Raw genomic sequence first — 13,812 nt, forward strand, 5'->3', positions numbered from 1 at the left:
TCAGCTTCAGTTACGGGTGCTCGTTTAACATGTGAAGCGTGGATCCAGGCTTTCTTTCCTTGGACTTTTAACAGCTGCCTGGGTGGTCAATAACACTTGATAAGGTCCCTCCCACTTGGCACCCAAGTTTTGCTGCCATTGGGAGTGCTGTCTGCACAACCTTCTGACTCCGAGACAAGAGTGCTACCACTGTGACATCTAATGCACACCAGTGCATGTTGGTACTGGATTCAAGAATAAATAAACAATGAGTACAGTTTAGATGTGTGTGCAATACAATAATCCAGTGCCGCTAGCAGCCATATAAAGAGGAGTGCTCCAGTATTGAATACTGCATCCATTATGCAGAACTAGTCAACGGAAAATTGAGGTGCAAGTTATCTTTTGTTGGAGCATGGAAGGAATTATCTAGCCTAGTTAACAGCCCAGTGCAGCAGAGCTGGTCTCCAGTCATCTTGGTTAATCCTTACCACAGGCTCAGGACCTAGCTCTGTCAAGCCCGTGTGGTGGCTGGTGTGCAACGACCACCACACATTAATAAAATTCACACACAGGCTTCTTCTACCCTTCAACATGTAGTTCGGGACCTGGAATATTAGGTCCTTCATTGAAACAGCCATGAACTCATCCCTTTTTGGCGTGGAAGCAAGTCATCCTTGATACGAGGGACCCCCTATGATGATGATGATATGCGCAGTTTTGGGTTGCACACTGCAGGAAGGATGTTGACCAATAGAAAGGGTGCTGTGAAAATAGGAAGCTGTCTGGTCTGAGGAGATTTATAAATGAAGGCTTGAAAAATTGAGGTCATTTTCATTAGAGCAGAGGAGATTAAAGGATGATTTGATAGAGGTGTTTAAAATTAGAGAAGGGATGGCAAAGAATAGATAGGAACATTATTTGCAATGATTAAGAAGTCTTGAATGAGGGGACATAGATATAATGCAAGATACTTAGGACAGAGAGCAGGAGAACCTTTTTTTTTAACGTAGAGGGTTGTGAGGCTGTGGTATGCCCTAACAGAGTTAATGATTGAAGCAGACACCATGTCAATATTTAAGAACCGGGTTAGATATTTGTTCAAAGGGAAGGAGGAAAAAAGGGATATGGGAATAGAGCAGGCACATGGGATTAGGATCATTGCTCAAGTGGAGGATAAACACCAACATGGTCCAGTTGGACAGAATGGCCGGTTTCTGAGTAGTAATTTCTATCTATCTATGCGCTGTGATGTTTTACTACTTTAAAGGCGCTATATAAATTTGTGGTTGTTATATAATGTAAATAAACGCTTGCAAAGTTTACATCATTAAATCCATTTCTTCTCCTAGGAAACGATTGTGTTCTGTACAATATTAAGATGATAATCCTCAGAAAGGATCGGCATCAGTTCCATCATTTTTATTATGAAAGTCATTTGAATAACAAATAAATTGATACAATTGTACACTTTTACAAAATATAATCTCACATGTAAAATGCCATTTCTGTAATATTCAATATACAAAGAATCTTTTTACAATTATTGTTCTCGAGTGAAAAGTCAAACCTTAAAAATTACAATCACACCATGTATATTAAAGTAAATAGTATTTACTGTGATAAATAAACTGTTTAAAACACTGTAGCCCAGAGTTTCTGCATGATTTCTGCTCAGATAATAATGGAATCTGGGCGGAATGAAACCGGAAAAGAGATCGCTGAATTTTAAGTGTATGTGAGTTACCCCCATAAATCACTGAAGTTTCCATGATCTTTTACGCTGGTTCAAAAGTCCATTTATCTGAATCAGTCCCTATCCACAAAATTGACCATGCCCCCAGAGCGGGATGGAGTGTTTCTGCCAATTGTGCTAGTTTGGGGAGGTCCACAGTTTCTCGGGTGCCAGGCACCCATGGTGACATTAATCCATCATTAATGACCTGAAGCAGTGACCAGCTGTCAACTGAAGCCTCACTCAAGTCCGATTCCCATTCTGATGCTGCAATTACTTGAAATTTAGTTTAAATGAGTTCAAATTCAGTCAACTGATCTGTCCTTGGTATGAAGACCTGTGAACAGCAGTCAATTGAAACCATGATTGGCCTATTTCTTCAGCTGCTGCAATTACTTGAACACATTTTCAGTTTAAATGATACTAAATTCAATCATTTTCAAGCCCCATCGGTCATGTCCCAGTCAATAATCGATTACCATCGTTAATGCTGCTTGAATGTGCTTATTCTACGGAGATTTTAAGTTCGGGCTTATGTTAATGAGTTTGAGTGTCAATTTGGGCGTAACTCCAAAACGGGTGCAGTGTCCAGAGTATATCATCGATTGCACCCTCGCAGAAACTCCAAGCCTGTGATTTGCTCAGTAACATTTGAGATCTATTTCAAAAGCAGTGAATATTAGAAACACCCAGATCAGTCAGCAGTTTCCAGAATTTTCCTTTTTAGTTTCGGCTTTCCAGCATTTACAGAGTTTTGCTGTTTATTTGAGATCTGTTTTATCAAATAGTTTTCCTATTTGAATATAGGAAGAAAAAGAAAAATATCATATATTTTTAAATTGAGGAAGCAGGATGAAGTGTCCATATTGCAGAACATCACCACAATGAACACAAGGCCAGTGAAAAATGAAATAAATCAGAAAACAGTGATAAGGTGATACCAAGTTATAGTTTTAACATTTTTAAAACTGTAAGAGAAAGGAACGATAAAAGAAAGTGCCATAGTTTTGAGCATCAGGGTCACAAAGTTAACTGTGATTGTAAAAACAACCTGCCTTGTAAAAGTATAAAATTATCAAAAAAACTGAATTGGAACCTGAATCGCAGACAGTGCTGCACCAGGGATACCACTTTCAATGCATGCCTTGCTGCAGTAACAAGCTGCAAACAGCTGCGGAAATGACATTGTTTCCTGGGCAGCGGAGTACTGATCCAAAGTACATGCTTTCATGTCTGTCATAGGTGCCCAGTCAGAACCACGAGGCTGCAAGTGGCATGTCATCACGTGTCATATGTGACAGGTTCACAGATCTGAGAAGGAATTCGGACTGGCTGCATTACGAGGAATGGCTCACCAGTTTATAAATACAAAACAATTTTTAAAAATATTGTACATGGAGGTGCAAGAAATATGTATTTACAAAATAAAGTTATAGAATGTCTTTTGAATAAAACTGAAATAAGTCTGTTAAAATACAGGTAGTATTACATTGTGTTCCACTTGACATTAGGTCTAATCTGCTTCAGGTTGAAAGCAAATAAAACCACTGTTGGCTTCTGTACTTAGTGTCAAGACACAATAACCTCTCAAATAGACAGGACCAGACACACAAAGAGGCATTTTCTGCTGATATCAAGATGGCAAGGATTACAACCCTTTGCTTCTGTTATCTGTTGTGGACCAAGGATGCCACATAAATCCAAATAGACAATACATTGTTGGGATACGGCTGGATATACACAGCCAAAGCAAACTCTACATTTGGAACCTCTGTGTTATGGACGCCAGTGCTGTGTACAGCTTCAACAACGGGTCTCAATTCAGAGAAAGACATGTTAATAGGAAACCCAGAAATCTGCAGAGAAAAATTTGATACAAAGTTAATCAAGATCAACTTTTTATTATATCTAAAAAACACAATCACCAGTCTGTGCCCAAGAGAGCATTCAAATACAAAGAATATTTTGAGTTCCTTTTAAATAACTTTATGACTATGTTTTACCAAGTCATTAATTCTTAATGTTCTCTGGGTAATAATGGGAGAGGAGAAAAAGCAGAAAGGCTTTCTTTCTCTGTCCAGAACAAAGAAGAGGTTGCTTAACTACTATTGGTCAATTCATTAACCTCTGCAGTTTTTTTGATAATGCATATGTACATAGAAGTTGGTGCTGAACGTAAGGCAGGTCCTTAAATAAACATGTCCAGATCTTTTGACATAGCCTCAAACTTTTTATTGCATTATTTCCACAAAAGGTTGATTCCTGGGATGAGAGGGGTGTCCTATGAAGAGTAATTGAGTAGATTAGGCCTATACTCTCTGGGGTTTAGAAGAATGAGAGGTGATCTCATTGAAACAGACATGATTCTGAGGGGGATTGACAGGGTAGATGCTGCGAGGTGGTTTCCTCTGGCTGGAGAGTCTAGAACTAGTCTCAGGACAAGCTGTCAGCCATTTAAGACAGAGATGAGGAGGAATTTCTTCACTCAGAGGGTTGTGAATCTTTGGGATTCTCTGTCTCAAAGGGCTGTAGTTGCTGAATCGTTGCGTATACTCTAGGCTGAGATAGGTAGATTTTTGGACTCTAAGGGAATCAAGGGATAGGACAGGAATGTGGAGCTGAGGTCGAAGATCAGCCATGATCATGCTGAATGGTGGAGCAGGCTCAATGGGCCGTACGGCCTACTCCTGCTCCTACTTCGTATGTTCTTATGTTAGGATTACATACTTGTGAAAAGTCTGTTTCATTTGAAAAATCATTTGCATGTATACGATTAAAAAGGACTACTCACAAATAAATTAGAACAAATAATAATGAGACAAAAGGAAATGTATGAAGTCAACCATAGGAAAATGTATTATTATTTGATTTAGTTTACTAAACACTAAAACATTAAACTTCTGGCAAAAGCAAATCAGATCCCTATTTTGGACTGCTATTTATGGGCCCAAGTTTCGGACCTCCGGTAGAATGGTGCACCTGGGAGAGGCCCGCCTAATTTGTAGAACTGAAAAAGCGCCAAATATTTGCCTCGTGATTCTCCGATATCTGTAGACCCATTTGCAGCTCGGCGCGGTGCAGCAGGGGCTGGAAGTACAGCCCTGCGCCAAAAGCCAGTGGAGGCTGCGCGCATGCGCAGTAGCTCCTGGCCCTCCCAGCGCGTCCTGTCTCTGGGCAACGACCCTATCCTTGGCCGAAGGGACATCGCCTCTATCCCGGGCCGAGTAGCCTGCCTGCCCTTACCTCCTCGACGGCGGGGCCCGCCCGAACGCCTCCTCGGTGGCGGGCCATGTGAGCAGTTGGTCACAACACTCTGTGATATCAAGCAGGCTTGCACACAGTTCGGAGGGAAGCGTCCTTTTGGTGTTTCGCTGCTCTACATAGGATGGGATAAGCACTATAGCTACCAGTTGTATCAGAGTGACCCCAGTGGAAACTACGGAGGGAATAACAGTGCCGCTGCAGTATCTATGCTGAAACAAGACTTCAAAGAAGGAGATATGACTTTAAAGTCAGCACTTGCATTGGCAGTTAAAGTGTTGAATAAGACTATGGACGTCAGCAAACTATCGGCCGAAAATGTGGAAATTGCAACGCTAACCAGAGAAAACGGGAAAACGCGCATAAAGGTGCTCCAGCAGAAGGAAGTGGAGGTTTTGATTAAGCAGAAAAAGCAAAATCTGAATGTGAGAACAAGGAGGAGCAAAAAGAGGACAAATAGAGCTGCAAATGAATCATTGAAGATCTAGCTGACTGTAGGTTCTCAATTTATAGAATTGGCCGTACAAGATACCATCCAGCCTTCCTCTTCAGGAAGGCTCCTGGTGCTGCAGTAAGTGAATAGAAACTTTTAATCTTTTTATTTATTGATTGATATTTTATTATTTTTTTTATTTTTAATTTAATTTTTTTTTTGATTGATTGATTTATTGGTTGATTTATTTATCATTTATTATTGATGATGGCTCTTTATTGGTAAAAGTGAAGTGTTTAATGCTTTGTAAAATCCCCTAACTTCCCTTCCCACCCCATCTCTCGCTCCCTGCGCCTAATTCTTAAAATGTAGGCAAGGTTTTTCTGAGCATACAAAAATCGACACTTACTCCATTCTAAGTTAGTTTGGAGTAAGTTTTCGCTGCTTAAACTTGCAAAACAGGAATAAGTGGCTGGTAACGCACCCTTTTGAAAAAAAAACTGTCCTAAAACTATTCTAACTAACAAGAATTGGAACAAACTAAATGCCGAGGATTGCAATTTCGAAGATAGTCCATACTAAACTAGTTGCTCCAAAAAAATAGGAACAACTCGAGCCGAAACTTGAGCCCTATGAGTTTAAAAGTGGGTCATTACCCTGTAATCTCCCAGCAGACTCTGCAGTTCCGCACAATGGTCATCTCCAACCTCTCCCCCCGGGCTGAGCTCCAGTTTAGGCAAGAATTGTCGAAGAGTAGAGGTACAGTATCTGTTCCAGCGAGTTGGATGTCTTGGTCTCCATTCCATAATCTTCTCTTTCAAAATCTTTTCAATTCTACATGAATTAACACAAAAGATAAAGGTAATTAAAAAATCTATAGCAAATACCTCAATCCCTGTAGATGATGGACTGTGCACAATGGAGAATGGTATAACAGGGTTTCTTAGTAGTTTGAGTTGAAGTCGCTTAAGCATGGTGATGGGCATCTGCATGTGTTAGACACTTAAGAGACCAAGAGAAAAATATCATACAAAGTACTTAAGCACTGAAGTGTCTTTCTTATTTACACATTAAAACAAGGATAAATTAATTTAGACAAAACTTCATGGTATGAAATGAAGTACAGGTAGTTTGTTTGCTAAGGAAATCCAAAAACTCTCACTTATGGCGGCCACCATAAAAGGTTTTAAAAACACAAGTTCAGTTGTCAATAAATCAGCCATACTTGTCCTGAAGTTCTACTGCAGCAGCCTTGTCAGTACGGCGATAAACCAGCTCTTCTGGCTAAAAGAGAGAAAATACATGAACATGTGAACATAGAGCACAGAAGTTCACAATAAACAGAGGATACAGATTAAATATTAAAGTCATAAGAAAATAAACCAATTTATGCCACTGAGCACAGAACTCCTTTATCTCATTAGATGAACACAACACAAGGAAAACATTGTGCCATAGAAGTTTACAGCACAGAAAGAAACCATTTAGCCCATCATGTCTGTGCCGGCTCTTTGCTAGAACAATCCAAAACTAATCCCACCGTTTCACGCCCCTCCTCCCATAACCCTGTCTCTTCCTCTGCTTTAAATATTTACCACATTTTTCCTTAAAAGATAATAATGGTTAATCAACCACTGTGGTAAAGCTCCATGCCCCAACAACCCTCTGCTTAAAATGTTCTTTCTTAATCCCTCTTCTCACTCTCAGTGACCTCTTGTCACTGATTCCCCAACACAGGAACTAATCTTTTCCTATTCACCCTATCAAAACACATCATAATTTAAAAAAACCTCCATTAAATCTCCACTTAAATTTCTCTGATCCAGTGGAAATAGTCCCTCTATCTCAAGCTTATCCTTGTAACTACTATAGTTTCTCATCCCTCGCATCATGCTGGTCGATTTATGCGGCCTGTACTTTATGGCTATAGTGTACTTTCTACAATGGGATGCCCAAAACAGCACATAGTACTCTAACCAAGATCTAATCAATGTTTTTATGAACATTTATTGCACCTTTATTCTTTTACTCCGAAGTGGTTAAAAGTTAGATCAGCATGCTGAACTGACTAGCTGGTTGATGTAATAAAGGAGAAGTCTGGCAAAAACAAAGACAGTTGTCAAATGTTGGAAGCAGCATATTACACGATGATTGGGGACATGTATTGAACAATGGGCCGCCAATCAAGGACGTGCGGAGAATGAGATAAACAAGATGTGTTTTATGACGGTGTGGTTAAGTGTACATAAATTGGATAAAAGCTGAAGAGTAGAACAATGTGGAAACAGGGCAAATGAGATAAAACAAGATGTGTTTTGTGGAGATGTGATTAAGTGTACATGATTTGGAAAATCAATTGGCCAAGTCCCGAAGATTGTACATAAACCAACTGCTCGAATGTAAAATTTAGACTGTGGCTGAGAGAGCCTCTCCCTGCATGCGCTTGAATAAAGATCGCTTGAAACCAGTACACGCTCGTTTCCGGCTGCATTAGCACAGAGAGAAAAACCCCAATAACTCTATGCCCCTGTTCATGAAACCAAAAAAGTTGTTGACCTTTTTTATAAAGTAAATAAATCACCAGGACCTGATGGGATGCATCCTGGGATGCTGAGGTAAGTAAAGGTGGAAATCGCAGAAGTATTGGCCATAATCTTACAATTCTCCTTAGATACGGGAGTGGTGCCAGAGGACTGGAGAATTGCAAATGTTAAACCCTTGTTCAAAAAAAGTTGTAAGGATAAACCCAGCAGCTACAGGCCAGTCAATTTAACCTCAGTAGTAGGTAAGCTTTTAGGGCCCAAGTTTCCACATGATTTGCGCCTGATTTTTAGGAGCAACTGGTGGAGAACGGACTATCTTAGAAATCGCAATTCTCCACATTTTCTTTTCTGCAGTTCTAGTCAGGTAGAACAGTTCTACTTTAGAGCAGAATTTTTTCTTCAAAAGGGGGCGTGTCCGGCCACTGACGTCTGATTTCAAAGTTTCCACAGTGAAAACGTACTCCAAACTAAAGTAGAATGGAGCAAGTGAAGATTTTTGTAGAACTGAAAAAACCTGTTCTACACATTAAAAGATCAGGCGCAGGTTACAAATTAGGCGTCAGAACGAGGGGGGGGGGGGGGGGAAGGGAAGTCATTAAATTCTACAATCAATCTTTATTTATACTTCTACAAATATTATACAAATAAATCCAACCTGAATAAACATTTATAAGCAAAGAAAATATTAAATAAGCCATCTTCCTACCTGTGTGAAAGTGCTTCAGCCATCGTTCGAAGGAAACCGCCGTTTGTTGCCACGCAAGGGAGGGAGGGGAAGGAGACAGCGGCTTGTTGCCGCGCAGGGGAGGGAGGGGAAGGAGACAGCGACTTGTTGCCGTGGAGGGAGGGGAGGGAGGGGAAGGAGACAGCGGCTTGTTGCCGTGGAGGTGAGGGAGGGGAAGGAGACAGCGGCTTGTTGCCGCGCAGGGGAGGGAGGGGAGGGAGACAGCGGCTTGTTGCCGTGGAGGGAGGGGAGGGGGGGGGGGAGGAGACAGTGAGAAGGCTGCAAGTGCTGATGTGCTGATGGCAATGTGCTTTTATTAAAAAATGTTCAAAAATTAAACAGCTACAAAGAACTACAAAAATGACCGAGTGCCAATGTTTTCTTCACACTGAGCATGCGCGAACGCTCCAACGCGCACGCGCAACGTTGCCAGCAGGAAAAAAACTAATTTAAATAGTACCCGCCCCCTCCCACTTACAAAATCGGCGCGAGTGTCGGCTCCGCTCCCCTGGGCGCCGCGCCAGGCAGACAAGGAGCTGCAAAGCGTTCCAGAATAGCGGGTTTTTTTTCTGGCGCCGTTTTAGGCGCGAAAAACGGGCGCCCAGCTCGGAGGGGCGCCCGTTTTTTATCCTGTGGAAACTTGGGCCCATTGTGTCCAATTCTGGGCACTGCATTTTAGGAAGGATGTGAAGGCCTTAGAGACAGTGCAGAAAAGATTTACAAGAATGGTTCCAGGGATAAGGAACTTCAGTTACATGGATAGATTGGAGAAGCTGGGGCTGTTATCCTGAGAGCAGAGGAGGTTGAGCAAAGATTTGATAGAGGTATTCAAAATCATGAGGAGTCTAGACAGATTAGATAGAAACTGTTCCCATTGGTGGAAGAGTCGAGAACCAGAGGACGCAGATTAAGGTGATTGGCAGAAGAACCAAAGACGATATGAGGAAAAACATTTTTATGCAGCGAGTGGTTAGGATCTGCAATGCACTGCCTGAAAGTGTGGTGGAGGCAGATTTGATCGTGGCTTTCAAAAGGGAATTGGATAAGTACCTGAAGGAAAAGGATTTGCAGGGAAGTGGGATTAGCTGAAGTGCTCTTGCAGAGGCACGATGGGCCGAATGGCCTTCTTCTGTAGTGTAACCATTCTATGATTCTATATTTAATCTACCTGCATTTGCACTTTCCAAGAATTATTCATTTGAACTGTGAATCTTTCTATTCATCCACACTGCTTGGTTTCTCTATTATATACTCCCGTTCCTGTTTATTCTCCCAAAAATGTATTATCTCACACTTATCTACATTAACTTGCATCTGCTATCCAATTACCTAATAGGAATATATTTATTTTGTATTCTATCCATCTCATATTTGTAGAGTCAGCTGTAGCACCATTGTTTCTGAGTCAGGAGGTTGTGGTTTCAAGTCCCACTCCAGGAACTTGAGCACATAAATAAGAACTTAAGAACATACGAAATAGGAGCAGGGGTTGGCCATTTGGCCCCTCGAACCTGCTTCACCATTTAATAAGATCATGGCTGATCTGATCATGGGCTTAGCTGCCTGCTCCCCATAACCCCTCACTTCACAATCGCTCAAAAATCTGTCGATCTCCACCTTAAATATATTCAATGACCCAGCCTCCACAGCTCTCTGGATCAGAGAATTCCAGAGATTTCCGACCCTCTGAGAGAAGAAATTCCTCCTCATCTCCATTCTGAATGGGCGACCCTTTATTCTGAAACTATGCCCCCAAGTTCTAGATTCCCCCATGGGGGGTGAACATCCTCTCTGCATCTATCTTGTTGAGTCCCCTCAGTATCTTATATGTTTCAATAAGATCACCTCTCATTCTTCTAAACTCCAACGAGTATAGGCCCAACCTGCTCAATCTTTCTTCATAGGTCAACCCCTTCCTCTCTGGAATCAACCTAGTGAACCTTCTCTGAACAGCCTCCAATGCAAGTATATCCCTCCTTAAATAAGGAGATCAAAACTGTACGCAGTACTCCAGGTGTGGCCTCATCAATACCCTGTACAATTGTAGCAGGACTTCCCTGCTTTTATACTCCATGGGCTAGAATTTCCCTAACCTGTTTTTCTGGCACCCTCGCCCGAGGGGTGCACCGTTTTTGTCCGCCTCCAAGCACGGCAAAAAAAGACGTCGGTATTCTGGCGGCTCCCAAGCCTCTCTTTGGTTGTAGCGCAGCGTGGCCCAATGGATTGGGGGCGGAGCCAGGTTAGAGTCTGCGCGCATGTGCAGTAGCTCCTGGCAGCCCGAATCTGTGAGTACACACTGCAGGCTGTGTGGGAGGGGCCCGAAGCACGCTGTCCCTAGCCTTGGCCGAATGGGCTCCCTCATCGGCAGCCCGCTGCGTTCCCTAAGGTAGGACTTCTATTTTTTATTTGTTATTTACTGATTGATTTTAGTGCTTTAAATGCAGGGTTCCTTCTATTTTTTTAATTTGTTATTTATTGATTGCTTATTACTTTGGTCTTGGTGCTTTAGGGGCAGGGTTCCTTCTATTTTTTTTATTTGTTATTTATTGATCGTTTATTACTTTGTTCTTGGTGCTTTAGGGGCAGGGTTCCTTCTATTTTATTTGTTAATTAATTGTTTCTTACTTTTTGTGCTTTGTTTGGTGCTTGGTGGTGCTTTAAATGTAGTTACTTGCGCCGATTCCTTAACTGTAAGTATGGTCTTTCTGTGTGGACAAAAGTGGACACATACCCTGCCCTAAGTTAGTTTAGTCCAACATTTTTCTGGCCAAATTGGCATAAATACTGTAAGTGGCTGGGAACCAATCCTCTGGCTTCCCACTAATCTTGGCCACTTTGTATGCCTTTGTTTTCAATTTGATACCATCCTTTACTTCCTTAGTTAGCCACGGATGGTTCTCCCTTCTCTTAAAGTCTTTCCTTCTCACTGGGATATATTTTTGTTGAAAGTTATGAAATATCTCCTTAAATGTCTAACACTGTTTAGCAACTGTCTTACACTTTAATCTATTTTCCCAGTCCACTTTAGGCAACTCTGCCTTCGTATCTTCAAATCGAGGCTGACACTCCACTTCAGTGCTGAGGGAGTGCTGCACTCTCAGAGCACTTAAACCGAGGCCCCGTCTGCTCACTCAGGTGGACATAAAAGATCCCATGGCACTATTTTGAAGAGCAGGGAGGTTATCCCCGGTGTCCTGGCCAATATTTATCCCTCTATCAACACAACAAAAACAGATTATCTGGTCATTGCTGTTTGTGGGAGCTTGCTGTGTGCAAATTGGCATCCGTGTTTTGCACATTACAACAGTGACTACACTCCAAAAGTATTTCATTGGCTGTAAAGTGCTTTGAGATATCCGGTGGTCGTGAAAGGCACTATGTAAATGCAAGTCATTCTTTTTTTGAAGATTTTCCTCTGCTGATCCATCAACCAGTGTGCTAACTTTTCTGCCCAGGTCCTCATTGGACTAAACCTTTTTATAGTTATTTACCCTTTATGCATGGCAATAAAGTCATACCTTAATAGCCACCATCATGATCAGTCAATAATACAGCTGGGCTAATTGATTTGCATTCCAACCCTGCAGTCAGTACTCCAGAATGCCCTTCACAATTGACTACACACACACACACACACACACACATATATATCTATACACAGACACACATCATAATTTATTCATTTGATATATACACACTGTATAACAATGTCATAAAATAATACCACTGCATTTTTTGGCCACTTATGTACAGTATTTAGGCCATTTCTTGCAAATATTTTATCCATATTATGGTAGTTTTAAAAAACAGAATCTTCATTTATACCACTGTACCTGAACACTAGACAAGCCTGGAAAAGGAAAGCTTCGTGAAAAAAATGGCTTCCAGAAGTTTGACTTGCTGATGTCAAAATGTATTCTCATGACAGTGTCATATTTCTGCATGTTGAACCAGACCTAGAAAATAAATCCTACATGGATTAGCAGAGAAAAAATGGTACCTGAACAATTCTTATATTACTTTTATGTGGGAAAATAGCAACAATGTAAAGCACCGACTGATTAACCAGACTTTGCAGCAAGTACAAGCTAGGAATGTAACTTGTGTGCAGCTGATGGAAGTTCAGCAGGTTTTTGATTAGAAGCTGCAGTTTTTAAGTAGCAAACAAATCTTCAAAGTAAACAAATTAGAACATTGAGTTCAATCAACAGAGACTGTTTTTGATCTAATCAACTTTCAGGATTCAGATGAGGTGGGATTAATGGGACTGATAACTTGATTACTTTGCTGGATTTCACTATCATTTATCGGAGAAAATTTAAGCGACACTTACATTGTCAGCACTAATCAAGCAGCTGACACTCTGCAATGGACAGAATGCATCAAACTGTCCATAGTACTGTCCAGTGGTGGCGTTCCAGATCACATACTGGTTCTGTTCATGTGTTAGCACGTATGCCGTTGGACCCTGAAAATAAATTTGAGAATTGTTTTATAGTGAAAGTTTTTATATCAACTAACGGAATGATTGCAAGACAGCAACTGAGAAATTAATAAATATGAGAGTAAACATAGAAAATGTAATTATTGTTTTAGGGAGCAGTGCAGGTAACAACAAGTGTGCTCCATACTTATGGGCTAGGATTTCGCCAACAGAGGCGAGTTCGATGCGGGTGGCATTGGTGCAGTTTGGGGAACCCGTTCCGAAGAACAGTCGGATCTCTTCTGTGGCTGGGGCTTGTTAAGTTCTCCCTGCGGGTTTCCCAGCCAATTAACCGAAAGCCGGTCTGATGCCGTCATCTGATGACACGAAATTAGCTGGTTTCCTTAAAGGGACCATTCCCAACTTTTTTTGGACAGTTCTTCTGTCAGTTTTTTGCAGCATTGAGCTACTGTGTGTTTAGTGACATTGGTGCTGGGGCTGATCATGGAGGGATTCTAAGGACCAAGGTGAAATTTTTTGAAGGGTACCGATGCTACTGGAATAGATGGCAGGTGAGGCTGAGATGACAGAAGCGATCTGTCAATGGTGAGAGAGATTACGCCAAGGAGGTGACAGTGAATAGAAAGTTCATTGCAAACACTTCCAAAGTGCATACAGCTCAAAAACTCTTCCAAATCCTGAAGGCTTCAGCTT

The 13,812-nt window shown here is 41.4% G+C and overlaps 1 protein-coding gene across 1 annotated transcript in view; it reads right to left on the minus strand.

Moving 5' to 3' along the window:
- Nucleotides 1–1,449: 1,449 nt before the first annotated feature.
- Nucleotides 1,450–13,812, minus strand: part of cc2d2a (coiled-coil and C2 domain containing 2A) — a 221,278-nt gene continuing 208,915 nt past the window's right edge. The window contains exons 30-34 of the mRNA XM_070861305.1: nucleotides 13,009–13,143; nucleotides 12,509–12,631; nucleotides 6,634–6,692; nucleotides 6,065–6,242; nucleotides 1,450–3,570 (exon numbers count right to left, since the gene is read on the minus strand). Coding sequence (XP_070717406.1) covers nucleotides 3,382–3,570; nucleotides 6,065–6,242; nucleotides 6,634–6,692; nucleotides 12,509–12,631; nucleotides 13,009–13,143 — 684 coding nt within the window. The 3' untranslated portion in view covers nucleotides 1,450–3,381. The remainder of the gene's footprint in view (nucleotides 3,571–6,064; nucleotides 6,243–6,633; nucleotides 6,693–12,508; nucleotides 12,632–13,008; nucleotides 13,144–13,812) is intronic.

The sequence above is a fragment of the Pristiophorus japonicus genome, chromosome 2 (assembly GCF_044704955.1).
Source record: "Pristiophorus japonicus isolate sPriJap1 chromosome 2, sPriJap1.hap1, whole genome shotgun sequence".
Classification (NCBI taxonomy): Eukaryota; Metazoa; Chordata; class Chondrichthyes; family Pristiophoridae; genus Pristiophorus; species Pristiophorus japonicus.